At 39.8% G+C, this 26717-nt stretch overlaps 1 protein-coding gene across 1 annotated transcript; it reads left to right on the forward strand.

Moving 5' to 3' along the window:
- Nucleotides 1–13014: 13014 nt before the first annotated feature.
- On the forward strand, nucleotides 13015–25882 carry ccnj (cyclin J). The gene is made up of 6 exons (XM_041788922.1): nucleotides 13015–13160; nucleotides 13383–13475; nucleotides 14632–14842; nucleotides 19137–19436; nucleotides 19852–20011; nucleotides 24869–25882. The coding sequence occupies exons 2-6, from the start codon at nucleotides 13407–13409 to the stop codon at nucleotides 25221–25223; spliced, it is 1095 nt and encodes a 364-aa protein (XP_041644856.1). The 5' UTR covers nucleotides 13015–13160; nucleotides 13383–13406; the 3' UTR covers nucleotides 25224–25882.
- Nucleotides 25883–26717: the final 835 nt, after the last annotated feature.

Below are 26717 nucleotides of genomic sequence, written 5' to 3' on the forward strand. Positions count from 1 at the left end.
ATTTTATATCCTTAACATTTTCTTACAGATTAAATACTTTGCTTAAAACCAACAAACAAAAAAGTATTTAAAAAAAAAAAAGTTTTTATATGTGTTCCTGTGCTCCTCTCATTTGTCCGACATATTTAAGAGCAGCGTCCGCGATGCATGATGGTTAATATTTGCTGGGCTAGTGACCATCGGCTTTTCACTACTTTTCACAATGCATTGTGGGACAGAATGAATGTACTATGTAGTGAATAACAATGCTCACTCAGACTTCGGACCCCACCACAAAATGGTGTTTTTACTCTATAGGTAGTGCACTATATAGTGAATGGGGAGGGATTTCGGACACAGCCATAACTTCTACTATGAGAGACAGGATGGCTCACAGCAACAGCCCCAGGGTTCATATTCCCATGGTGCTCCCCACATGATCCCTTGAGGGACATGACTGTAGGACTTCTCCAGGTAGATTAAGGAGTTCCTCAAAGTGATCTTTGGGTCAGCAGTCCAGACCAGCACTTCTCCACTCCTGTTGAGAACATGTTTATGTTGTATATGAACATATTCTCTCAGACAATGAGTTTTCCAGAACATCCTTGGAGAACCCTAAAAGTTCTCCCAATGAAATTAATCACACACCAGGCTTTTTGTTTCTACAACTGCCAATCCACGGCCCCCAAGCCATTACATCCTGTCTGCTGCTTTCAGAGACCCCAGAGTAGGCCAAGCCCAGAGGGTCTCCCTCTTCAACCTGATGACCTCCACCAGTGGGTTTTCAGGCTGCTATCATGACAGGCACTAATGGTCTTCTTGATGCAACCACTCCCAATATGGAAGCTTTAAATACCACTAGGACTCCATGTCCCCAACCTCCCCCAGGTAGCACCAAACTTTTTATGGATTGGAGTTGAAAACTCTTCTCGGCACGGACCTCCACCTGAAGTTCTCAGTTCATTTTACAACCTGTTTAGGATTAGCAGGTCTGTCTGACAGCCTACTACACTATCTGATCCAACTGGTGGTGATCAGCTGACAGCCCTTCTCTCTCCTTTACCTCAGTCTCTAAGACGTACAGGGGCAAATCTAATAAGACAACTACAAACTTGCAGTCACTGGACTAGTATTGTCAAACATAGCATTAGTATGGGCAGTAGACAGCTAGGAGAGAAGTCTAACAGCAGAACACCACTCAGATTAGCATTCCTCCATATCACTCCACAAAGCTTCTTCATCATTGCCCACATGAGGGTTAACACCTCCAGTAGGACTGTCTGATCCAGAGGCTGGACTCACTCCAGGACCACAACCAAACTCTAAGACGGTTGTGTACTCCAAACTGCTGTTTGGTGTACCAACAGTCAGGGCCTTACTCCCTGCTTCTTTCAGTCAGAGATATCCTCTTGTTTCCTTCAGAAAATGAAATGTTAATACTGAACATTTCCCAGACATAAAGGTTACTCAGTAAAATCATTTTATCCTAGCCTAACAGAAATCACATAAAGTTGTGAATAAATCCCTTATTTAAAAAATATTCAGTGATTAATTCTAGAAAATAGTTCTAAACAGCAAGTTTCTTCTTATTACATCTTTAATCAGCATCACAAAGTTCTGATTATTGATAAAATATGGATTTTGTAATAGGTGTCAAATGGTGTAACCAGTTACACCATTTGACATTTCACTCTAAAATCTGATTTAACAGGCATTATCACAGCCACATATGGAAGCTTGTAGTCTTGGTATAAAGATGGCAAAGAGTAATTTTAAGTAAATAATGTTTTTTTACAAAGATCATGAAATATAGACATTTTTCTTGGGTCATACCATTTGACATCTGATCATTGACATTCCTGACCATGCCCTAGAAATGTCAGATTATATCAGATTCTAATCAGAGATACCAACCTTGAGATGTACCAGTTATGACCATCAGATGTTCATCTCTGTGACATCATTTCCTTTGAAAATGTATTTTTGAAAAATATTAGCAAAATGGCCCCTTGAATGGTGGTTACACCACGTTGACATTTTAGGAAGTCAACCGGACTCCAAAGATTCCCCGAACTATCAAAAATACACAAAACAACAATTTTTCAAGACATTAATCTAATATTCAACAGTACTGGTGTAAAATTATGCCAGACTTGTTTATAGAGTGTTTGGCTGGGATTTTCACCTTTTTCAAAAAAGTTGAATTTTTTTTTGTACCAATTTTTTTCAGTTACACCACTTTGACATTTTTGCCTAAATTGTCCGATTATTCTCTCAAAGTTGATTGAAACCTGAAAATTTAGACTAGGGCAGTAAAGGGGGCATAAGTGAAAGGGATTAGTATGAATCTTAATAATATTCACTCCTTTTAGATATCATTCAAACTTTCGGCTACTTTAAAACACGCGTCACATCATTGACCCTAATACCATTTAAACCATGACACCTGTTCCGTACATCTGAAATAATAAATGATAAAAAGGTGGTGCAAGTTAAAATTTATGGCTGTTTTTTTTTTTATTTAACTTTTTGTGCTGTACTTATAAAAACTATTCACCCCCTTGGGTGTTTACCCTTTAATTGGTTTCAAAAATAACTCTTGATCAATATAATTTGGCTTTTTGACCAAAAATTGCCCCAAAAAAATACTTTTTAATATCGAAGTAAAAACAGATCTTACAAAGTAATATCATTTAAATTAAAAATATATAATGTGAAATAAGTGACTGCATTAATATTCACCCCCTTTAACCTGACTGATAGAAATCAAGAAGGGTCCAGCCAGTTGGTGCTAGTCTCACAGTTTGTGAAATGGGGATCACCTGAGTGCGGTGAAGGTGTCTCAAATGATTGTAGTAGAAAGACACCACTGTCTGGAAGGTCCAGTCACTGGTTAATCAGGTTGATCCTGGCAACCATTACACCATGAAGACAAAAGAACACTCCAAGCAACTCAGAAAACGTCGTTGCAAAGAAAGTCAGTTTGTCAGGGGATGGACACTAAAAATTTCTAGGGCACTGAAAATCTTCTAGAGTTCAGTTAAATCCACCAAGTAATGGAGGGAACACGGGACATGTGTAAATCTGCCTAGATCAGACCGTAAACACAAATTGAGTGTGGAAACTGAAGCTCTGTTTTGGGGTAATCCAGACCAAAATCCCCCTCTGGCTCCACTTCATAAGGAGGATCATCACTGTCGAGCTCCTCAGATGTCCTGATTCTCCAGGTGCCCCTCTCAGTCTTAGTGAAGAACAGCTCAGTCTCTGTCCCATTGTCAAGGAGATAATCAGGTTGGATACCCAGGTATTACATGATTATCAAAATTGCTGTGCTATCATGATATGCCCATGAAAATCCATCAAGGGGGATCAGGCTGAACATTAAGCAGCCCAGAGACCACATGTCAATAGCTTCAGACAATGTCAGACCCAAAATAAATTCTGGAGATCCAAGCGGAGGTGACTGGTGAACCGTGCTTCTATGCTGAAGTCTAAAAGCTTGACTTGGTAGGGTCAGGCGTCTCTCACCACCATTATGTAGCTTTTTTTTTCTGTCCATATGTATTACTCCTACACTCTACAAACCAGTGTCTTTCCACACTCCAGCGGGAACCAGTTTAATAACTTGATGATATTGTAGCAGTCCCATTCATTCTACATTTGACGGCACAGTATGTCCAGCTCTTGTTCTGTGTCATCTTTCTCTGTTGGGATTTTAGCAGCCTCTAACTGTGAGGTTTGAAATCCCAGCACAATAACACCTTTCCATAGGCACCTTCACCCAAGAAATCAATAACCTTGTAATGATTTGGAAGATTATTATTGTTTTAAGGGTGCTCTGTTATTTCAATGACATGCTTTTTTTGTTGGCAGAAATCTGAGAAACAGTAGTAAATATGTCAAATTTTCTATTTGCCTTCCTTGCCATGTAATAGTGTTAAACTGTGGTGCAGTCATTAAAAACTCATGCTGAGGCCCCCAACTCAATACAAACTGAGGAAGCTGCATCACAACACATCAGTGCTACTAACACTTGTAAGGTTTTAGCTTGTGTATTTCCTCTACTTTTTCTTAGTGGCATCTGCTGATGAAGTGGTTTGAAAAAAAAAAATCCAATTTATTTTTCATCTCACCCTATTTTGCTGCATCAAAAGGACAGCAGAGGATTAGGGCCACTTTGAAGAAGAAAATCATTTTGGGCAAGTCGAGATCAAAGTCGAAATGATTAGAAAAAAACAAACTTACCATTAAAAACTGTGGATCTTAGTCACTGTGTTTATGTGTTAAAGAGAAAGAATGTCTTTGTTGTTAAATCCAATAATGAGGTATAATTTCACATGTTCATCGATATCTGGCGTAAGGCATTTTGTCGAGACAGTCACGATACGTTGTTTGTTACGGTCTTAAATACTCACACATGAACGGAAAAGTAGCAGCTCTTTCTTCCTCTCCATCTGATCATCTGTAGGGACGCACAGGTGACAGACTCAACCCTGATACGTGATGGGAGAGTGAAGGGAGATGGATCACTCATTTATTGATCAGTGTCTGGATAAACAATGTCAATGTAAACAAATTTTTTCAGAAGAGACGCACGGAGGCACTGCATGGCAGCAGCAATGAAAACATGATTTTTATTTCTAAATTCTATCCAAGAAGACTAGGTTAAAACCTAGTATATGGCTGACTGCAACTGTCTGGGATGTGTGTTGAAGTGCCTGACTGAAATGTGTGCTCTGTCAGAGTGAATTTATCATGATTGTTAGTAGTGTGTTTTTTTAGCCAAAGGTATAGTAAGTGGTTACTGAAATGTTAAAAGCTACATGTTGCCCTCTCTCTCTGTCTGGCTCCTTCTGTCTGTGAGGAGATGAACCCTGAGCAGCGTTATCCCCCCTCCCCTCCTGCTTTTCTTCTACAGCATCTGATTGGTTAAACACAGACACACAATGACTGAGCTGCATGTAGAGAACTTATGGAGAAATACGCTCTCTGTATTCTTTGCTAATACTGCACGAAGAGGAGACTATCACAAGGAAAGGGCAAAAACTTCTCCTCTGCATAAGACAAGCTGTTGGTGTGGCTCTCTGCTCTGGTTTTAACAAGAACAGCAGTCCAGGTTCGAGTTAACTGCAGCGGTCCTACTGCGAAATCCAAGCTAACAGCTAACGCCTCACAATACAGGACAAGCCCACCACCATGATCAAAAAGCCATGATGAAACAGACCAGGAGTGGAGAGAGAACATTTTGTTCTGTCACAGAAAGCTTTCAGTGTTGCTCTGTGCGCTTGTTTGGATTTAGACACGTTGTCTGGTTCAGACAAAAGCCCTGCTGCAGCTCAGTCCCAGCTAATGACAGGCCTGCTAGTGCGATCATTAGCTGGGACACAACAACAAACCCTTTCCCTTTAACTATCCCATAATCATGCCAAAGCGGGGTGGCAGAAGAGCGACAACATCGATTTCTGTCGCAGAAAGCTTTCCGTGTTGCTCTCAGCGCTGTGATGAAGAAATGTGACGGTCTGGCTAAGGCCGAGCTAATGTTTGGCTAGCAGCTGTAAATGCAAGCATCCCCTTTAACTATCACACACTCACGCTGAAGCGGTTTGGGAAAAGAGCTAAACACCCTTTTTGTTACAGAAAGCTTTTAGTGTTGCTGTCTTCACTTGTTTTAATAAAGAAATGTCAAGTTTTGAAAAAATGCTGCTGTGACAATTCAGAGCTAACTGCTCCACAAGCAGCCAACATACACAAGCATTTACACAAGAAGTTACCCTTTCCCCCTCAACTATCACATAGTCATGCCAAAGCAGGTCAGCAAGAGTCAAAAACATCTTTACCAACATGAAAAGCTTATAGAGTTGTTTTTATTCTTTGTCATACAGAAATGTGGCCCAGTTCTGGTGAAACAGAGGCGATGCTAAAGCTATATCTGATTATTTACAGCAGTGGAGGCAGCCATTAGAGGGCTTTCAGCACAAGTAAGCCCCGCCCATAGCACAACTCTGTATGTATGGCTCTAGTTAACACAGTGGAGGCAGCCATCACTGCCAGCATTCATTACAAGCAAACGCAACTCTGTTATGGTAGGGCTTTGGAAGTAGGTTCACTCAGTCAGTCAGTCAGCCAGTCAGTCAGTATACAGACAAAGCCATAGGATTGACCTCAGCGGTCAGCCAAAAATGTAATGTAGACTACATTGTGTAGCCCTACATCCTGTTTTGCAGGTGACATTTTCTTTATGTATGATACACAATAAGTTAACTAGAGTTTCCCAAAGACAACATGTGCCAAAGTGTTCTTCTTTTTGCCTTTTTTTTTACATTTTGTCATTTGCAGCAAACTGTCGTCTCTCACCTGTGCATCTCTACAGGTGAACAGATGGGGAGAAAGAGGAAGAGATGAGTGCTGTTATGTCTCCTGTTAATGTATGAGTATTTAAGACAGTAACAGAAAACGTATCTTGACTGTCTCTCCAAAATGTCTTATGCTTTATATCGATGAACATGTGAAACCATACCTCATTATTGGATTTGAAAACAAAGCTTCTTTCTCTTTAGCACATAAAAACAGTGTCTAAGATCTGTAAGTTTTGACTTGGCATTTCAACTTCAATCTGGAAATTGTATTTCAACTTTATTCTCAAAATTTCAACTTTATTCTCATTTTTTCAGCTATATTCCAATTTGCCCAAAATTATTTACTCCTTCAAAGATGGCCCTAATCCTTTTCCATATCATAAGGTATACTCCGTAAGCGGCTTATTTAGTGCTGATGTGTGTTGATCTCATTTATCTTGTAGCTACCATCTGAATGCTTTATGAGATGGGGCAATCTCTTAAGTTATCTTTTGATGGACTCTTGATCTCCAAAGGTCCATAGCTTGTATAACTTCGATCTCTATCACCTACCTGTCTGGTGCAGTGCCAAGGAGTGGAGTATGAGGATTTACCACAAAGCCACATGGGAACAACAAGAACAGGATCTCAAGGTCAAAATGGGTAGCCTCTGTCGATGACGTGGCACTGGCCAGTAGTTTGATTCCACATCACATCCTAAAAAAGCTTTAATTAAATTAATTAGAATAAAAGGTATTTTTTGGACTTTCCTTTGTTGGACATTTTGCCTTTGGTTCATGTTGGTTTAGAAAAATAAAGCCTGTTATGTCTGTTGCAAATGCCAGGGCCTTTTTTATGACCCCAGTCTGTTACTGAACGGCAGACTCATCTGACTCTGCTTGGTTATTGGTCACATCATCAGACACCACATATACCACGGAAATCTGTTCTGCCCCTTTAATCTGATGCTGGTATAGTAATGGAATGAATCCCATTGCAACTCCTTTTACACTGAAGACGAGGCATAGCAGGGCATCCCAATCCCGGAGCTATTTTGGTTCGTCTTCCTCCATTTTCTCTCCCCATGTTTCCCGTCTGTCTTTAGCTGTCCTATTGAATAAGCACCAAAACAGTCATTTTTTTTTTTTTTAAGTTTGTTGTACTTTGGAGCATGCAGGATGCCTAGTCCAGTTTGTGTCTGCTGAGGTTTATACATGCAAGAGTAAATGTACCTCCCCTAATATATCTGCAAATGTCCATCTTGATCTGGCAATGTTTTAAGAGTTTTTGTAGTACTTTAGTAATTTGCCTTGGCCAGAGTACTTCAGATGAGCAATGCTGCATACACCCTCTTCTTTCTTTGGTGTGTCTGTCTTCCAGGGTGGAGAAGGATCAGCTGTGGGTGGTTCTTAGGTCAGTGGCTGACAGCTGTCTTCCACCAAGTCTCTGCATGACACTGGGGGGAAGAAAAGCACCGAGAGGACAGCAACAAGCTCCCCCCACTGAGGAGACCATTTGTCTTCCAGTGGGAGACGGTGTCAGTCCATTAAGAACAAGACTTCCTGCAACCTCAACAGCTAGCATTACCAATCCTCTTAAGATTTACACCCTGCATGCTGCTTCAGTCCCTCACTGCTCTTTTATGTTACACGGCCACTAAATGAAACCACTGTGGAGCTTTTATTAAAATTTTCACTTCTGTGAAGAAATGCCAAGAATGCAATGTTCACACCCCTTAAAGAGCTCTGTACTACAACAGCATTGGATTAACATAGTGCTCCAAAGGACTTATAATAATGTTCTTTAGATTAATGAGAAAAAGAAAGGAAAATGTATTTGGTTCAACATTTGTTACATAAACCTACCATTGTAATCCAAAGTTTAAGCAAGTCTAGGCAAAAGCATCCTCCTTTACACAATTGACCCAAAATTAAATGGTGCATATTTCAGATCTTAATATATTTAAGAGGTTTGAATGCATAAACTGTGTAAATAATAGGCTACATTATTAATCCGGTGCCACCCACTGGGAATTTTAGAAGTTTTTGCAAATTTGTTATAAAGAAAAAACTCAAATATAACACTGACGTAAGTATTCAGACCCTTTACTCAGTACTTCTAAGGTACTTTGACAGCAGTAACAGCCTCATGTCTCTTAATATAATGCAAAATGCTTTGTATATCTTGATTGGGGGATTTTCAGCCATTCTTTGCAAACCCTCTCAAGCTCAGTCAGGACAGTTGGATGGGGACTGTCGATGGGTATGGGCAGCCATTTCAGGTCTCTCCAGACATGATCCATAGAGTTCAAGTCAGGACCCTGGCTGGGCCACTCTCGGACATCCACAGAGTGGTCCCTAAGCCACTACTGTGTTGACTTGGGCCCCGTTCACACGGAAACAAATTCAGGTGTATACGCAAAAGTTTTTTGTCGGATCAGCGTTTCATCCACACGGAAACGGCGTTTCGGATGACTGTAAACGATACTTTTTGAAACCGGGTCCCAGAGTGCATAAATCCATAAACGAATACCGTTTCGTCTCCGTGTGGACGGCTAGCCACATCTTTCTTGAAACAATTACGTCACATGCTACGCTACGCCCTGTAGCTCCTCTAACGCGCCTGCACGGGTCCAACCAAAACAATTAAGGCTGACTACAGGGTTGTGTTCGTGCTGCAGAAGCTACTGAGCTTGTTATGGCTTTTACAGCAAAATCTGATGCTCCTTTACCACCATCACGAAATGCATTAACCATATGTTTGAAAATCCAATGCGGAGAACAACCAGAAGGGCAACTAGAAGAAAGTTTTTGTTAGTTTTTTTTTTTTTTGTGATATTCTTCTTCTACTTTGGTGCATTTCCGTGGCAGCGTTACAGTGCCACTTACAGGCTTGGCATATGTACTACAGCGTTTACAGTCGTTTCAGTGGTCTTGTTTTTACGCGGATCTTTCCTGAAACGATTCTGTCTTTACGGAAAACTTTTCCAAAACAAAACGGCAGTATAGCGTTTTCATTTCCATGTGAACTGGGCCTTGGCCGTGTGGGTCATTATCTTGTTGGAAGGTGAACCTTCAGCCCAGTCTGAGGTCCTGAGCATTGTGGGACATGTTTTCATTGTGAATATCTATGTACTTTTCCTATTTCAGCTTTCCCTCAACCCTGACTACTCTCACAGACTCTGCTGCTGAAAAACACCCCCACAGCATGATGCTGCCATCACCATGCTTCACTGTTGGGATGGTGTCGGGCAGGCGATAAGCAGTGCCTGGTTTTCTCCAGACAAAGGCCAAAAAGTTCAATTTTGGTTTCATTAGACCAGACAATCTTGTTTCTCACAGTCTAAGTGTCCTTCAGGTGCTTTTCTTGCAAAATCCAAGCAGGCCTTCATGTGTTTTACACTGAGGATAGACCTAAGCGTAGCCACTCCACCGCTAAGCCCAGATCAGTGGAGGGCTGCAGTGATGGTTGTCCTTCTGGAACTTGGTCCCATCTCCACACAGGATCTCTGGATCTCAGGCAGAGCGACCATTGGGTTCTTGGTCACCTCTCCTCTCCTCAGTTGCTCAGTTTTGCCTGGCAACCAGTTTATGGAAGAGTCCTGATATTTCCAAACTTCTTCCATTTGAGACGTATGGAGGCCACTGTCGTCTTGGGGACCTTCAGTGCAGAAGAACTTTTTGTAGCCTTCCACAGATTTGTGCCTTACAACAATCCTCTCTGAACTCTGCAGGCAGTTCCTTTGACTTCATGTCTTGGTTTTTTGCTTTGATATGAATTGTCAGCTATGAGGCCTTCTAGAGAGGGTTGTCCTTTCCAAATCATGTCGAATCAACTTAATTTGCCACAGGTGGACTCCAATCAAGATGTAGAAGCTTCTCAGCAAAGATCCAGATAAATGGGAGGGACCAGAGCTAAATTAAGGGTCTGAATACTTATGTCAATGTGGTATTTCTATTTTTTCTTTTTATTGAATTTGCAAAAGTTTCTAAAATTCTGTCTTCACTTTGGGGTGCTGAGTGTAGTTTATTGAGAGAGTCCAGTCCAGTTTAAGCTGTTTTTTTACTATTATTACTGGCATTTTTAAAATCTTTTACATTAAACTTTTTGTGTCTCTCTGTTTCTGTCTGTCCCGTTATCTCCTCTCCAAACACAGGGACTGTTTTGGTAATTTGAGGTCTTTCCCGTTAGCTAAAAGCAATTATATACTATTTACAAAATATTTTGAAACATCTGCTTTTTTGATTGATGTTTTATGGTAACAGAGCCTGAGAATTACAGGGTGCACTGAAATACCCAAAGTTACTCATCTTCTCTTAGAGGAGCATATTTTTCAAAATAACCACATATTAATATGTTAACATGTATCTAGGCTAAGAGTAACCTAGAAAATTAAACTAAATATGCTCACTGGGGTGTAATTTCCCCTCTTCTGCTTCAAATTACATAATTTATTTGTACATACTGTTTGTACCACACAGTGATCTGCTGATGAATTGTTTAAATATTTCTAGAGGGATCTACCTGACAATATTTTGCTTGATAAAAAGACATTTTGGGGCTTTCTGGGGGGCTTGGACCTTGTTGTTGGGGCCAGCCACAGGGACTTTAAAAAAAATATAGATTTATTTATTTATTCATTCATTCATTATAATCAAACTCGAGTTTGATGTTTCTGATATAAGGATGTTTCTCCTTGCTACTGTTAGTTTTCCAAATGTTGCCTACTGTTGTACTCATGGTGGATTAATGTTAAGTCTTAATATAACAACTGTTGTGAATCTGATCTGCAGTGGGCGCAGTTGAAAAGTAATATCTTGGCTGTTTGTATCTTCTTGGATAACCGTTGCATAAAAGCAATATCACACAGTCGGTTGAGATTTTTTTCTGATTATCATCATCACAGCTGAGATGATCTTCAGCACATCAAAACCCCACAGTGATTTTATTCAAAACGTTACCCTGTCTTGTGTGATGTTGCTTTAATATAATCATTGTCTGTCCAACTCAGCATAACGTAAATTAATGTAATCATCCCTGTATAATTCCAGCTAAAGTCTCCTGCACTGGCCAAATGCACAACTATCTAGGTCATTATATTAAATATGCAGTCAGTCTAACTCTGCATGAACAGGACCACTGGACTAGTCCATTTGCTCTTGAATATCAAGGGTGCTAAGTCAACCTCACTGTGACCTGTTTGAGGCTCCTTACTTTTCTTTAATGTTCTACTCAAACTGTGCTGTTTATGCAAAAATACCTATTTTAAATTTTTACTTCTCAAATTATCAATAAAATGACATGAAAGTAGGAAGAATATTTCATTCACTGGAGAGAATAAAAAAATATTGTTTATTGTCTGAATTAACAAGAAAATTAAAATTGTTAAGAAAACAGCAGATTTTTTAAAACTTGTAATTCTGAGAGACTTGCTGGTTCAGCCAATAAAAGAAGTTAATGTAAACGTGAAGTAAACACAAAAAAATGAAATTGAAATTGGAAATTTTTGTTATTTTGAATTTTTTGAATATTTTTGCAAGACAGTGCAACATGTTCATAGAAATAATAATAACAGAGGACTTACAAAAAAGAAGAAGAAAACAGTGCAATACAAAAAAAAAAACATCAAATATCAAAAAGGAGTGGGAAGAAATGCACACTTACTTAATCCAACACCTTCTCCATAACTTTGTGTCTCTTGCTAACCAGCTACTTTTATAGTGAATTTAAAAAATGTCTTTAAAAACATCTTTATAGAAATTATTGGACAATTTTGACACTTCTCCTCATAAATATGACTTTTCGTGTTAAATCATGAATATAATAATTTAGGGTTTTAATCTTATGATTTTGTCTTTTAAGCTCAAATCATAACATTTGTCTCATGAATATGATAAATAACTTAAAATAACTTCGACGTTTTACTTCAAGATTACGGCCCATTATCTCATAAATTAGACTTAATATTTAATATTTTCTACTTTTAATCTTTTAGTTGTGAATTACCATCTCATAATTTCCACTATTTTATAATTCAGACTTATTTTAAAACAAGGATTAACTACCTCATAATTTCAACTTCATACCTCACAATTTTGACTTATTTTAAAATATTTACTTTTTCATAATTTCAACTTTATATCTCGTAGTTTTGCCTTTTTATCTCATAAATATGATTTCCTATCACAATTTAGGTTTTTAATCTCATGACTTTAAGTTACTATCTCATTTATTAAACTTCACATCAAACATTTTAGGCCTTCTATCCTGTAGTTATTCATTTTCATCGCACACATTTACGTAACCTTCACAATCTTTATGTTTCTTTGTGGCGTAAATACCTCATTAGTATCTCGTCTCTTCAGAGAGACGGGAGATTTTTGCTACCGTAAAATGTGACTGGAAGTGGTCAGTTTCACTCACTTCTGATTGGCTGCCTTCCGTATGCCCTTCGAACTCCGGCATAGATATGATGCGTTCATGTGTAACTCAGAAACTGCGCATCTTACTTTAAAATACCCTCTAGGAGAAAAAAAAAACGTCCCGACACTTGTTTAAATTACTCTTCAAGTTGATGCCATGTTTTAATGAGTGAAAATACAATAACTGGTGGTATTTCGCAAAGTCGTCTGCAGTAAAGAGTAAATCTGACCTCACTTGAGATCAAAGTTGACGCGATCTGAAAGTGAATATCTCCCACAACCCCTAAAGTCATCAGCTGCGTTTGCTGAGCTCGTGCTGAGTTTAGAACTTCACTGACTACAACAATGAGTGAGAGCAGCGAGCATGTCCGGCTGATGTGAAGGAAACTTCAGTGAAACTTCATTCACTACATGAGCTCATTGGGTGAGTCTACGCTTATGAAGCAACTTTTTAAACATTTATCATTTCGTATTTTCAACGAATAGAGTGAACAGCACCGAGGTGAGCCACTCGTGATCAGCTAATGTGAATATTTGGGTGAAGCCGCTGCGAGTCTGGAAGAGTGGAAATGTGTTTCCATGTGGAGAGCAGCTTTAGCATCCAGTAGGAGTTTTCTAACCTTCTTCCTCATGTGTGGTCCTGCAGGGTTTCTCCACAGCGCTGTGTTAAATGGAGCTGGAGGACCAATGGTGGACAGGACAACTCGCTGCAGATATTTACCAGGCGCTGCGATACAAAGTGAGTGACACGAGAAGATGAGTGATGGCTGCTGCAGTTTAAAAAAAAATGTTGTAATCTATGTGAAAACCCTTTGGTCCTTTTCATTCATTCATTGTTTCTCTATATAGCCTGAAAAATCAATGATGCAGTTTAAGAGTATTTGCATCAGCGGTTCTCAGCTGGTGGGTTGGAACCCCAAAGTGGGTCATGTTTTCAGTAGATCATGAACTATATTCCTAGAAGGAAATGTGACAAAATCTTGAATCCATGGAAGCCCCAGGAGAAAACGTCTTGATATTTTTTATTGGCTCCAATTTTGTCTTGGTAAGAAGCAATTTTGGCTTATTTCCCAGGATCTCTACCCTTTTATCACAGCATCATGGGACAGCATTATTAGTTATCCCATGATAACATGTTAAATTCTTTAATTCTACAGAAAACAATCTAAATGTACACTTTATTACGGCTAAATAAAGAAAAATAAAATGTTTACATATTCTTACATGTGTGTTTTATCATTTCTCATCAGTCATGTTTTGTCCCAGCTTAGGTCCAAGGTATTTTTCATTGAATAAATTTGAGTCGTTGAAAATTTTCAGAAATTTGTTTGCAGTTTCTCTTTAAGAAAGGGATGGTGGGTCCTCAGGCTAGACCATTATTGATTTAATCAGATCAGGCTGATTCCTTGCCAAGTCTAAAGGACAAAAACGCTTGTCAGATAAATGGAGAATCTTCACATGGCTCAAAACGGAGGTCAGCTTGCTTTAAGATCCTTTTCAGTTTGCTATTAAGGTGCCATGGCACAGATGATGCTATTAACAACATCACACTCCTGATCATCAAATACCTAGATGACCTCAAGGTTAGTGTTATCCCGTTATTTTGACAGTGGAAGATTAAAGAGTTGCAGTTGTATTCACCATTTAACTGAACTTACCTGTGTGTTTGACAACAACATGGTTTCTCTCAGAGACCTTCAGTGGGCGCTGAAGTGCACCCATCAGATTTCTTACAAAATGCTGCATGAAGATTCCAGCATTGAAAAAATACACTGCTCCACATTTCTGTTCAGCATTTACTCTTGCATACTTTGTATTTGTCCACATGTATTGTATAGACATTTTTCTATCAGAATAAAACTCAGACTAATTGACTAGTCCTTTTTGTCCCTTAGGAGCTCAAGCTGCCCTCCTACAAAGGCCAGTCCCCTCAGCTCAGCCTGAGACGATATTTCGCAGACCTCATAGCCATCGTCAGTAACCGCTTCAGACTGTGTCCTGCAGCCCGACACCTGGCCGTCTATCTGCTGGACCTCTTCATGGACCGCTATGACGTCACGGTGCAGCAGCTCCACATGGTCTCACTCTCATGTCTCCTTCTGGCCAGTAAGTGTAACTTTATTCCTAAAATCAGTCTCTTACTGACCGTCATTTGCAGCACCAGTGATTGTTGAGTAGAGGTTTGGAGACTTTCAGTCAGCTGTGACCTCCCACAGATGGTAAGTCCAGCACTTACCTGAAGAAGTGTCTTATAGGCCCTGGAACACCAGTAGGGTTTTTTTAAACCAGAAACCAGTAAGTAAAGGACAGAACCAGGGAGTATGAGACAATGTCCTCTGTCACATAGTGGTTAGACAGTGGAGTGATGTCTCTTTGACCTGATTTTAGAGTAGTGCAGACCTTGTACAACCTTGAACAAGATCAGCTGAGCAGAGCAAGGATGTATTCTAGTCTCTTTTCCTACTTGGCTTCAGGTGGTTCAGGGCCTAACTTCTCTGACCAAGTCTCCCTGATCTTCACTGTTTGAGCTGTGTTGTTACTAGTGAAGGGAAGCATGGTGTGGCCCTCACTCTTCAAACTCCCAGGACAGCCAAACAACTAAAATTTAGGATTAAAGCTGCATTTTAATCAAACCGGTATAAAGGAAAAAATCATTTGCACATCTGATTCTTAAGACAAGTGCACCTAAGATCAACAAATTCAACAAACAATTCAAAGGAAACTCCTGCACACTGTCCAACCTGCAATGTGTCTGTAGGCTTTTTGAATAATGAAGGTGTTCAGATGTTACCACACCTTGACTGGAGTCCACCTATGGTAAATGAAATTGATTGGACATCTCTATAGAAAGCCTAACAGCTGACAATGCATATCAGAGCAAAAAGCCATGAGGTCAAGAAACTGACATTGGTATTTCTAGCACAACCTTACGAACTTCCAAGGCGCGTGGAGGATAAAGAAAATTTTGAGGGAAACAGAAAGCTCCAGCAGCACTTGTAGTTTAGAGCAGTGGTTTTCAACCTTGGGGTCGGGACCCTGTTGGGGGTCATGAGACACTGAGAGGAGTCTGCAGATGCCTTAAAAAACTAAGAATAGTTTTTTAATTACACTGTGGCCACGTCACACATATTTGACCAAATGTTAATCCTTTTTTAATCACTTTTTATCACCAATTTAGCCAATTTTTGCCATTTAAAACATGTTTGTCCATTTAAAACCCTTTTCATCACTTTTTTCTGCCTGTTTTTGCCACCTTTAAACCAATTCTTGCCACTTTCTGCCTATTGTTGCCTTTATCAACCACTTTTTACACTCCTTTTTGCCCATTTTGACCGCAGTTAACCCATTTTTGCCAGTTTATATCAATTTCTCATCCCAGTCCACCTAATTTCCACTGATTTTTTTGCACTTCAAAGCCATTTTAGCCACTTTTTATTCCCCTTACCACTTTTTGTGCCCATTTTTACCACTTTTAACTCATTAATGTTCTTAAATTTTTATTATTATTTTTTTTAACAGAAGTTATTTTCATTTAAAGGCTATTTACTACACAAACGAATAAATAAATATATTTGTTTCTTTGATAAGAGTGGTTATTATTCAGGTCAAATATAAAATATGCTTTTCACAGCTTAACTTAACAATAGACCATGGTTTTGCTGACCTCCATGGGCCTGCAGTTTGGATGGGTCCCAGACCCCCCCCCCCCCCCCCCCAAATACCTCTTATGGGCAACCTCGTCTGCATACAACTACGGTATTCTTGATTGTGCATAGCTGTGTTCAACCGCACTCAGGTAAAGCGGGGGTCCCCAGTCTCTGGCACTTTTTTATTTTGGGGTTGCAGGCTGAAAATGTTGAGAACACTGTTTCAGAGAACAACATTATTAGACTGACGTGTTTTAGCTTGTAGCCTTCATCAGGGTCAGCCTTAGTGCAAAACACATAAGAGCCTACTTGGCTTTCATGTGTTTTGCCCTGAGGAGAGTCTTCCATCTAGCCACTCTGCCACAAAGCCCACGGTGGAGGGCTGCAGTGATGGTTGTCCTTCTGGAACTTTGTACCAACTCCACACAGGACCAGCAGGGCTCAGTGCCCATCCCGGTTCCTGAACCTAATTTTGAGCCAGCCTGTGTGTTCAAACAAAATAAAAACATAGTATCCCTACCTAAAAAGTTGGTTCTCAGCAGGAACCAAAACTAGTTGGTTCTTTCTTGGGAACGTGACTTCACCAATGGGCGTTTCAATTCTGGCTTGTGAAGACAAGCAATAAAATGGAGAAAAAGTGGTCCACTGGGGAGAAAAATGGAGAGTAGTACAAGGAGGGGCAAGTTATATGCCAGACTTGCAGAGGTGATGGCGAAGGTGGGGTTCACTTGAACACCAGAGCAAATAATTAATTAACTCAAGAAACAGGAAGAGGAATACCGGGACCATATGAAAGACTCGGGCAAAAGTGGTGATACATATCCATCATGTCTTTCCACTTTGGTTCTGCTTAAACTGTTGTGAACGTGGGCTGCTCTGCCAGAAAGCACCAAGGTTGTGAGACTCTAGAACGGAACCAGAGCCAGAACCGTGTCTGTCTGAAAGCACTGTCAGAGTGACCATCAGGTTCTTGGTCACCTCTCTTACTAAGGCTCATCTCCTCTGGTTGCTTGGTTTGGCTGGATGACCAGCTCTTAGAATAGTCCTGGTTGTGCCATACTTCTTCTTCTAGAGAATAATGGAGACAACTGCGCCCTATGGAACCTTCAGTGCCTTCCCCAGATCCTTCGCCTTGCAACACTTGCAACTTTTTATTTGTTGCAAGTGAACCAAAATAAATTTTTCTTTCTTTCTTTCTTTCTTTCTTTCTTTCTTTCTTTCTTTCTTTCTTTCTTTCTTTCTTTCTTTCTTTCTTTCTTTCTTTACCTGCGCCAAGGAGGTTATGTGATCGGGTGGGTTGGTTCGTTTGTTCGTTTGTTAGCAACATAACTCAAAAAGTCATGGACGGATTTTCATGAAATTTTCAGGAAATGTCAGAAATGGCATAAGGAAGAACGGATTAGATTTTGGGATCGATCCGGATCATTGTCTGGATCCAGGAATTTTTTAAAGGATTCTTTACTACTGGGAGATAGGGCTAATGGTGGAGGTCTGTGCTGTTACCACTTTACACCAGGAGATGGCGGACATGAGTAACTTCAATCCCAGCAGCATTTTGGGTGTGTTTCTATTCAAAGTTTTGGAGTTTTTAGAGTTTCAAAGACGCACGCCCGGTTGAGGAGACGAGGTGGAGCGTAACAGAGAGAAAGACAGTGAATTAAGCGAGAATACTCACAACGCTGGGAGGAACAGAGGAATATTCACCCTTTGACTTTCAGTTGTCCAGTGAGACCATGGGTGCTTCCGCCATGACAGTCCACATGTAGCGAAGCCAATGCTTTGCCTCACCGTGTTTCCACCCCACCGAGGAAGGAGTAACTGGTGAATTAGATTTTGGGAGTAATCCGGCTCACTGTCTGGATCAAGGAATGTTTTTCAAGGATTCTTCACTATTGGGAGAGAGGGCTAATGGTGGTGGTCTGCGCTCTGAGTGTTTTTTTACTTCGTTCATTCATTCATTCATTCATTCAGCCTTTCTAAATCATGTCCAGTTGAGGACAGGTGGACTTGAATCAAGGACAAAAAACCCTCTTCAATTAGTTAGATAAATGTCAAATCCTCACATGGCTTAAAACAGAAACATCACAGTTAAGACTGGAAAACGTGAGGAGCCTGAGCTAAATTTACAGTGTTGTTGCAAAGCTTTTGAATACTTAAGTAAATGAGATATTTCAGTTTTTAATTTTAATTTATAAAAAATTAAAATATATATTTTAATTCAAGATATAGGTCTTTCTTCATTGAAAGACCTATATCTCATTATAAGTCTTTATAAGAAAAAATGCTTTTAAAGTATATCCTTCCTTATTTTTCATGCTTCCGGTGTCCAGCTTTATGTTTTATATTGTTCATAATTTTTCTGTTTTCCTAGAGCACATAAGGTTGTTCTGTAATTCCTCCACTTTAACCACATTGAAGAGCAAGTCATCCTCCCCTTTGTCTCCTGCATTTTAATGTGTTTTGAAAGAAAAGTCCAACTAAATATTCCTTAACCTGAAAAGCAAAAGTTACAACAAATTGTGCTTTTTGACACCAATCAGTGATATACACTGCTTCACCTTGCCTGGAAGGTTAAGACACCATTGGCCCCAGTCTTGCATGTGCACTATAACACAACTTGTGAATTTGAAAAAGTCATGAAGAAATCAGATGGCTACAACATTTGTAGTTTAGAAAACAAATTTATTACACAACTTATTTTTGGAGCCTTCACCAGGGTCACCTAGTCTTATCTTAAATGTTTTTCTCTGCAGGTAAATTTGAAGAAAGGGAGGATCGGGTGCCTAAACTGGAGACCTTGAACAGCCTTGGATGCATGAGCTCCATGAACCTGGTCCTGACCAAACAGGGTTTACTTCACATGGAGCTGCTCCTGCTGGAGACCTTCCAGTGGAACTTGTACCTCCCTACAGCCGCTCACTTCATAGAGTACTATATGTCTATCGCTGTCCATGAAGGAGACCTGCATGACGGCTGGCCTATGTCCTGTATAGAGAAGACGAAGCTTTACATGGCTAAATATGTTGACTACTTTCTGGAGGTTTCTTTGCAAGGTAAACAGCATTTATATGACTGATTTATGGCTTATACTTGTACACAGACCTATAGGGGAAACTAAGCATTTCAGCCAGGTCCCGACAATCATAGAAAAGAGCAAGATATTAGTTAAATTACAAGGTTGTAAAAATTCAAGCAAAGTTTTTATTCTAGTGTCACACAACCCTGAAAAGGAGAACATGAACTGAGAAATCTGTTAAGAAAGGAAAAATGTCCTTGACAGAGTTTAGTTGCCTTTCTTTTGTTGCATCTTTACGTCTTCGTTTATACTGTTTTATCTTTTTAGGTGTTCAAAGAGCCTAAACAAGTTTTATTTTGGTCAGAACACTTTGTTATTCACCAGTGAAGTCTGTTTCCTGTGAGTTTTTGTTACTTATTGTCCCTTCCTGTTGTTTTTTTTAATCCCCTCAGATCATATGTTTTTGCGTTTCGCCCCCTCTTTGGTGGCTGCTGCTTGTGTGGCAACCTCCCGCCGCATCCTCTACCTGACCCCCACATGGCCTCCTCGACTGCAGCGTCTGACAGGCTACACATGGGAAAACCTGGGCCCGTGTGTCGAAAAGCTGCTCATGTGTGTATTTCTCTCTAAATCTTTGGGGTTAGTGAAAATGCATACTAAGAAAGATAAAAATGCAGGAAATGATGGATAATGGAAAAACTCTAGAAACTCTTACAGTTAGTGGACCAAATAATTGTTTTCTTCACTTGGTGTGGGAGTTTCTGAAAAGAGGAAACTTGCTGCTTGGTATGAGGTGACAAATGCTGTAAATTCTGTTGGGTCAGAAGAGAAAGCAGCATCAGAAATCAGGGAGAGGTTTGATAATAAGCTCAGTGAAAAAATGCACCACAGCATACAGGCTGTGTCTGTTTCAAGTTAAACTAATTTGGTGTTTTTTGTTAAAGGAACATGAGGGACTAATATGACTAATTAATGTGCACTTACATTCCCAATGCTTTATTTACACGCCTCCCTACATGATAGTATTAATAGCTGAATAACATTCTGCAAACTAGTACGTAAAGAGTGCTTAAGAACATTCCCATGCAATGTGTTTATGCACTGTTGATAAATAAGGACCCAGTCAGGGGTACGCCATAGGGCGATCTCGGATTGTGAAGAAATTTAATGTATCAGCATTCTGCTAAAGCTGTTTTTAATCATAGAATCATCTCTTTTACTTTTAGCTCTTTTCCCCCTCACCTCTGCCCTTCTGCTTACCGATGCAGCGCTGATTTATGGCTGGAAATGAAAGCAAAACTTAAGACTTAGTCCCTAAGAAGATTTCTAACCATTTTATTCGTAGCTGTGTCGTGGTTTTCTAAACAGTGTGCAAAAAAATATTTGCACAATCTGCACAAAGTTTCTGACCCTTTTTTGCTGAGCTAAAAAGACGGCATCCTAAACCATCTGCTGAGGTTCAAACAAGGAAAAGATCGACACCAGGGTCAGCAGAGGAAAGAGACAGGCAGATGCTGTTTTAACTATTATAGCCGACATTGTTTTGCCTTTCATTATTCCCCTGAGTTATTTAAAAGCCCCACCAAAAATGACAATTTTTGTTCTATTTTTTGTGTTTTCAGGCTTAAAGGAGTTAAAATATTTAATGCATAGACCTACAGGTTGTTGCAAAAGAATAAGAAAAAATCTGACTTCTAAACACATTATTTGTATAAACTTATACAGAGAAAATGGTTGTTTTTTTCTGGTCATTAACAGACAAATTTGTCTTAAAAATGGAATGAAAAAAAAGTGAGAAAATTGAGATCATGATCCGGCCATAAGAAAATAATGTGATATATTTTTTCCATACCACACACCCCAAGATCCCAGTGGTGAGGATGTACCATGAAGTGATTCATCATAGCAAGGCTTTCTTTGGTTAAATGAGCCCAACAATACTTAAAGCTCCTGCTAGAGATGTTGGATACCACAGAGCTGGTTATGAACTCTGTTAATTCAGGTTTTCTGTTTGAAGCTCTGGATTTGATGCTTTCACCACAGAAAATATGAAGTGGTTGTTTCATTTTGTTAGATTAAAGTGATAAAGAATATTTAACCGCTTTTGCAATAAACAGAAAAACACATTGCTGCTGCACTGAAGGAGTAAGTGTTTCTAGAAAAATAAAGCCATATTTATCAGCTAATTGATTTTTTTTCCATCCAAAAACTGTCGCTTCACACATGAATTCAGCAGAATAAAAAAGTACTGTGGTTGTAATCAGGTTTTTGTGCCATGAAATGGGGAAATAACTTTTAGATTTCTCTAAATCAAACTCAATCTATTGCATAAAATGAATGAAATCCAAGGGTAAGGCCACAGTCTAAGACTATACCTAAAGAATCTTTTTTATATTGCCTTTGGTTTAAAAGCAGCCATGTCAAACAGACTTTTCTGAATATTTTGACAAAACAAAAAATTCTGGCTTCCTAAAGCCTGGTTCTCACTACAAGATAACTGCAGATTATCGGTGGGATTTCCTCCTTCTAACTGAAGCTGGCAAAGTCCTGATTATCAGATGGTTCTAAAGATTATCTTGCCAGATTATCCTGTGGTGTGTGGTTTGAAAGTTCCTTTGTTATTTTCCAACTTGCTCATAGGATGGCGCATCAAGTCGAGATCAAAAATACTAGACTCTGGTTGTCAACGAACAGAATCTGTTACATCATTCTGTGTTGAACCTCTCATTCTTCTAACCTTGCAAAACAGATGAATACGCCCCTTTCCTTGTTTCTCACTGTCAAATCCATCTTGCTAAGCTCCCATCTGAACCATTTGGGCCCGGTTAGAAAGTGACAGGACCAATCAGCAATGAGGGACAGTACTTTCAAGTGCTGCGGAGTCGTGACATAAGCAAGCAACGACAAGAGGCGGGTGCAATTATGGCGGAAGAACTTAGCATGAATGCTGCTAAAGCACCAGTTTTATCAGAACTTCACAACATTTCTTTGTTGAAAGAAGAACAAAGAACAGCAGTGAGTTGTTTTCTTTTCAAAAACGACAAAAGTCGAGTACTTACATGTCTATAGTCGCCATGGTTCGAGTCATTCCTCTGTAGCTGTGCACACGCACCTCGGTCGCAGCTACGTCACGTGTCTTGTTGCTCTGATTGTCCCATAAAGATGTGACAGACAGAACTTTCATCCAATCACACTCCAAGTTTTTATTCAATGCCTCTGCCCTTTCCCAAACACTTAGAACTGAAGGTTTCCCTGTTGGATGTGTGAAACAAATCCATCTGGCATGTCAGGTTATTGTTCTACACCACTAAAACAAAACGGTAAAATCTGTGATTAGTTGTTGCCATGTTGCTCACTTTACATTAGGGCTGAACTACTGTTGCATCAAAATTATTCAACCCGTATTGCTAATCAGGTTTACTGTGAACATTTACAGACTGTCAGCTGTTTGCAATGAACAAATCAAAAGCAATTGAACTAGGTCAACACAACTAATGATGACAGTGGTTTCCCCAAATTCAACCTGTCCAGTCCAAAATGATTCAACCCTTTCATTGCAAGCATCTTTAGTCCTTAGTAGATCCCCCTTTTGTTTCTATGGCCTGCTGCAAACGAGATGCATAGCTAGACACCAGCCTCTGAGGACTCTTTGCCCATTCTTCATGTGCAATGGCCTCCAGTTCAGTAATATTCTTGGGTCTGCACGCTCCAACCGCCTTCTTCAAATCCCACCAGAGATTTTCTCTGGGGTTCAAGTCAGGCAACTGTGATTTCCTTTGTAGAATCTTAATGACTTCTATGGCAACCAAGCTTTGGTGGAATTTGAGGTATGCTTCGTATTGTTGTCCTGTTGGAAGGTCCAGTGACGCCCAGGCTTTAGTTTCCTCACAGACAGCGTGACATTTCCTCTTAGGATTTCCTGAAACTCCAGTGAATCCATCTTGCCTTCCACACACTGCAGGTTTCCAATGCCAGAAGATGCAAAGCAGCCCCAGAGCAACACTGAGCCACCACCATGCTTAACTGTGGGCACAGTATTCTTTTCAGTGTATGCATCACTGTTCTTCCTCCAGACATATCGTTTATCCATCGTGCTTTCATTGCTCCACAGAACAGAACCCAAAACCTCTGTGGCTTATTTTCATGATTTTAGCACATTGGAGACTTATTTTATTGTGCTTTTTGGTCAGTAGTGGTGTATATCTAGGAGTTCTGGCAGTTCTGGTTGCGCCAGAGTTTTGCGGGAAGTCTTTCGCAGTAACTCGAGGGTTTCTCACAACCTGCCATCTCAGCTGTCTGGTTGTAGCCATTGGTAGCTTCCTTTTTCTGCCCCACCCAGGTAGTGGAACCCCTGTTCCTGTAACTTTGAACTTGGAACCATGCTTCTAACGGTGTCTCTAGGAACAATCAGTGCCTTTGCTATCCTTTTGTCTCATTTTCCTTGTCTGTGAAGGGCAGTGATCTTTTCTCTTAAATTTTTGGGCTATTCTTTTGCCTTTGCCGTATTTCTGACACGAGATTAGATGTGACACTCAAAGCCCTCGCAGTTCAGATATTTCTTATACAAGCTAAAGCACACCTGGTGCAACTAATGAAGCCTGTGATTAGTTGCTCCAGGTGTGCTTGAAACAACACTGGTTTTGCATATTTGAGCTGAGCTGAGCAGGAATTCTGATCAGGGGTTGAATAATTTTGAGACTGTAGAAGCCGTAATTAGTTGCATTCCAGTTGAATTTATGGAACCACTTCAGCATTTGTTGTGTTGAACTAATTTGATTCCTTTTGTTTGATTTGTTAATGCAAAAAGCTGACAGCCCTGATTTGCAATGGGGGTTTAATGATTCTTATTGCAACTGCAGATAGGAGAAGGGATTGCTCTCTCTTTTTCATATGGTATATTGTTAGTTGGGGTTTGAAAAAAGGAAGTTATTCTGTGTCATTGCTGTGAGTTATATAGACTTTGATACGGGAAATTGACATTTGAATAATTCAATCAGAGTTTTTTTTTTAAGTCTATTAAGTACTGCTATTTATGAACAATGTGATTTTGTAATATTCAGTGTCGCTATAATAATATAAAGTTAATGAACAGAATAAGTGATACAGAATAATCTGTGTTAGCTTTAGCCATATCTTTTTGCACCATTTTTCCAGTGAATCCATCATAAATCGATTTTTTTTTTTTGATTGATTGATTTTTACCAAAAAGTATATCTAAGGGTTTCAAATGGCTCGCTCAAGTATTAAAAGTGACTGCATCAAAATGGTATAAAAAGGCCTTCATACTCTATTCAGTAGGTAGAACATACACGTAGAGTGTGATTTCATTGATTGTTTTCTTTGAATTTACTGCAATAAATTCAGACATGCTCATCATACGATAACAATGAATTTGGCATTTATTGTGCAGCCTGCCTTACACTATTGAGTATTTTCAAGTGTCTGAACTCTGTCTTCATATTCTTCCAGTGCTCATGACAGTGACGTCAAAGAGGCCAACAAGCAGAAGTGCATGCAGCCCGCCCAGCAGCAGCAGGGACAGACGGCGTTCCACAGTTCAGTTCAAACGGCCACTGTAGCCCCGTACCTGCAGCGACCCACCATGCAGTATCCCCAGCAGGCCCCTCAGCCCAGCCTGGCTCCCAACCACAGGCCAACCACCTACCTCAGCCACTCCACCAGTGGCCTGCAGGCCCCTAATGGCCCCCATCTTGGCACCGCCCAACCTATCACTACCTCACTGGATCCAAAATCCAATGTTCCCGGCAGGGCGTACCAAGTGAGCATGCACTACACCTGTGCTGCTCCCTGCTTTGACAGATGATGTTCAGGGAGTAGTCGTTTTTGTGGGGTTAAAAGATTACATTTCTCTTGAAAGTAGAAGCATATAAATGGAAAAGGTGTGTTTTTAATTTGAAAGAAAAGACTTCATGAGATTAGTAGAGCACTTTGAGCCTACTCCATGTGCAATATGCACGCTGTGCTGTGGAGAGGCTGCATCAGGAGTTTAGTTTAGTTTGAGATATCAGGGATGAATGTCATTGTGAGGTGACTAGAGGCAGAGTTTGCACCTCTGTACCGTCTAGTGTTACAGTATAATTTAACTACAGACCAAAAGTCATGTATTTATTTGAGCCCACACACCTCAGATATGTTGAATGTTTAAATACGTCGTGCCTGTAGCCTTGATGAAGATTGTCACTCTGAGTGAAGGTGGTGACGGATGGAAACTTGCATCTGTGGTTGAGATAAGAGAGCACAGTTAGCAGGTGTTCTGTACCTCCAACTTTTGGTTTTGTTTCTTTTTGTTTGTTTGATGTTTGAGTGCCATTTGTGACAGAAGAAAAGAATTTTCCTCAACTGTGTGTCCGTCAGTTAATTTTCAGAGAAATTGTTGTTCTTCTGTACACAGAGGATTTCAGTCAGTGCTGTGCACTTCTATGACGATACTTTTAAATAAAATACAATTCTGTGTTAGTTGAACTGAGAATGTGGTCCTGGTATTTTCTTCCATGGTCTTAAGATTAATCTGAAAATGTTTTACTTCACTAAATTATTGGAAGTGGGTAACTAAGAGATGATGAACAATCGTCTAGATCAGTATCATCCCCCAGCCACCCACAACCACCACCATCTGCCCCCCATCTGTATCTAATAAATGTGTGAAAATAATTAGAAGAAGAAATGTGTAACCCATACAAAAGAAAAACAGATACCCTGCTGTCATAAATCAACAACTTTCAACTGTTTCACTAACAAAATTAAATAAGTCTATAGGTGTTATTCTTACTTCCCAGTTTGAATCCTGATCGGACAGGTGCTTCTGGTTCTCTCCAGGTATTCTGGCTTCATCCCACAGACCAAATTCATGTTTGGTTGATTGGTGGATGGATAGATGTTATTCTTACCCTAAATGCCTTTGAATTAAGTGTTTTCTCATGATTTTTTTCCTAGATTTCGATGTTCTCAATCTGTCTCTTACAAAGTGAAATATTTCAAGACGCTTTTTTGTTTCAATCTTGATGATGATGGCTAACAGCTCACACAAAATCTACAACCAAATATCCTCCTGAGACCCTGCATGTAAACATGACATTTGAGTAATTTGCTTGGAATGTTGGGGGGATTGGCTTTTGGCAAATTTTTGAGGACATATTTGTATATTTTGGAGTGTGTGTTTTGTTTTTTGGGCAGGAGGGGGGGTGCAGAGTAGGATTTTTCTGAGCCTTATTTCTATTATATTTGATGTTTAGATATTGATTCTTTCTACTTTGAAGGAGAATATAAAGTCTTTAACACCTGTGTGGCCTTGGTGGAA

Source organism: Cheilinus undulatus, linkage group 6 (genome assembly GCF_018320785.1).
Source record: "Cheilinus undulatus linkage group 6, ASM1832078v1, whole genome shotgun sequence".
In the NCBI taxonomy this organism is placed as follows: Eukaryota; Metazoa; Chordata; class Actinopteri; order Labriformes; family Labridae; genus Cheilinus; species Cheilinus undulatus.

Coding starts and splice junctions, on each gene's coding strand:
- ccnj (XM_041788922.1), top strand. CDS start 13,407: ATGGAGCTGGAGGACCAATGGTGGACAGGACAACTCGCTGCAGATATT. Junction 13,476..14,631: donor ACCAGGCGCTGCGATACAAA/GTGAGTGACACG, acceptor TTTGTCCCTTAG/GAGCTCAAGCTGCCCTCCTA. Junction 19,437..19,851: donor TCTGGAGGTTTCTTTGCAAG/GTAAACAGCATT, acceptor TAATCCCCTCAG/ATCATATGTTTTTGCGTTTC.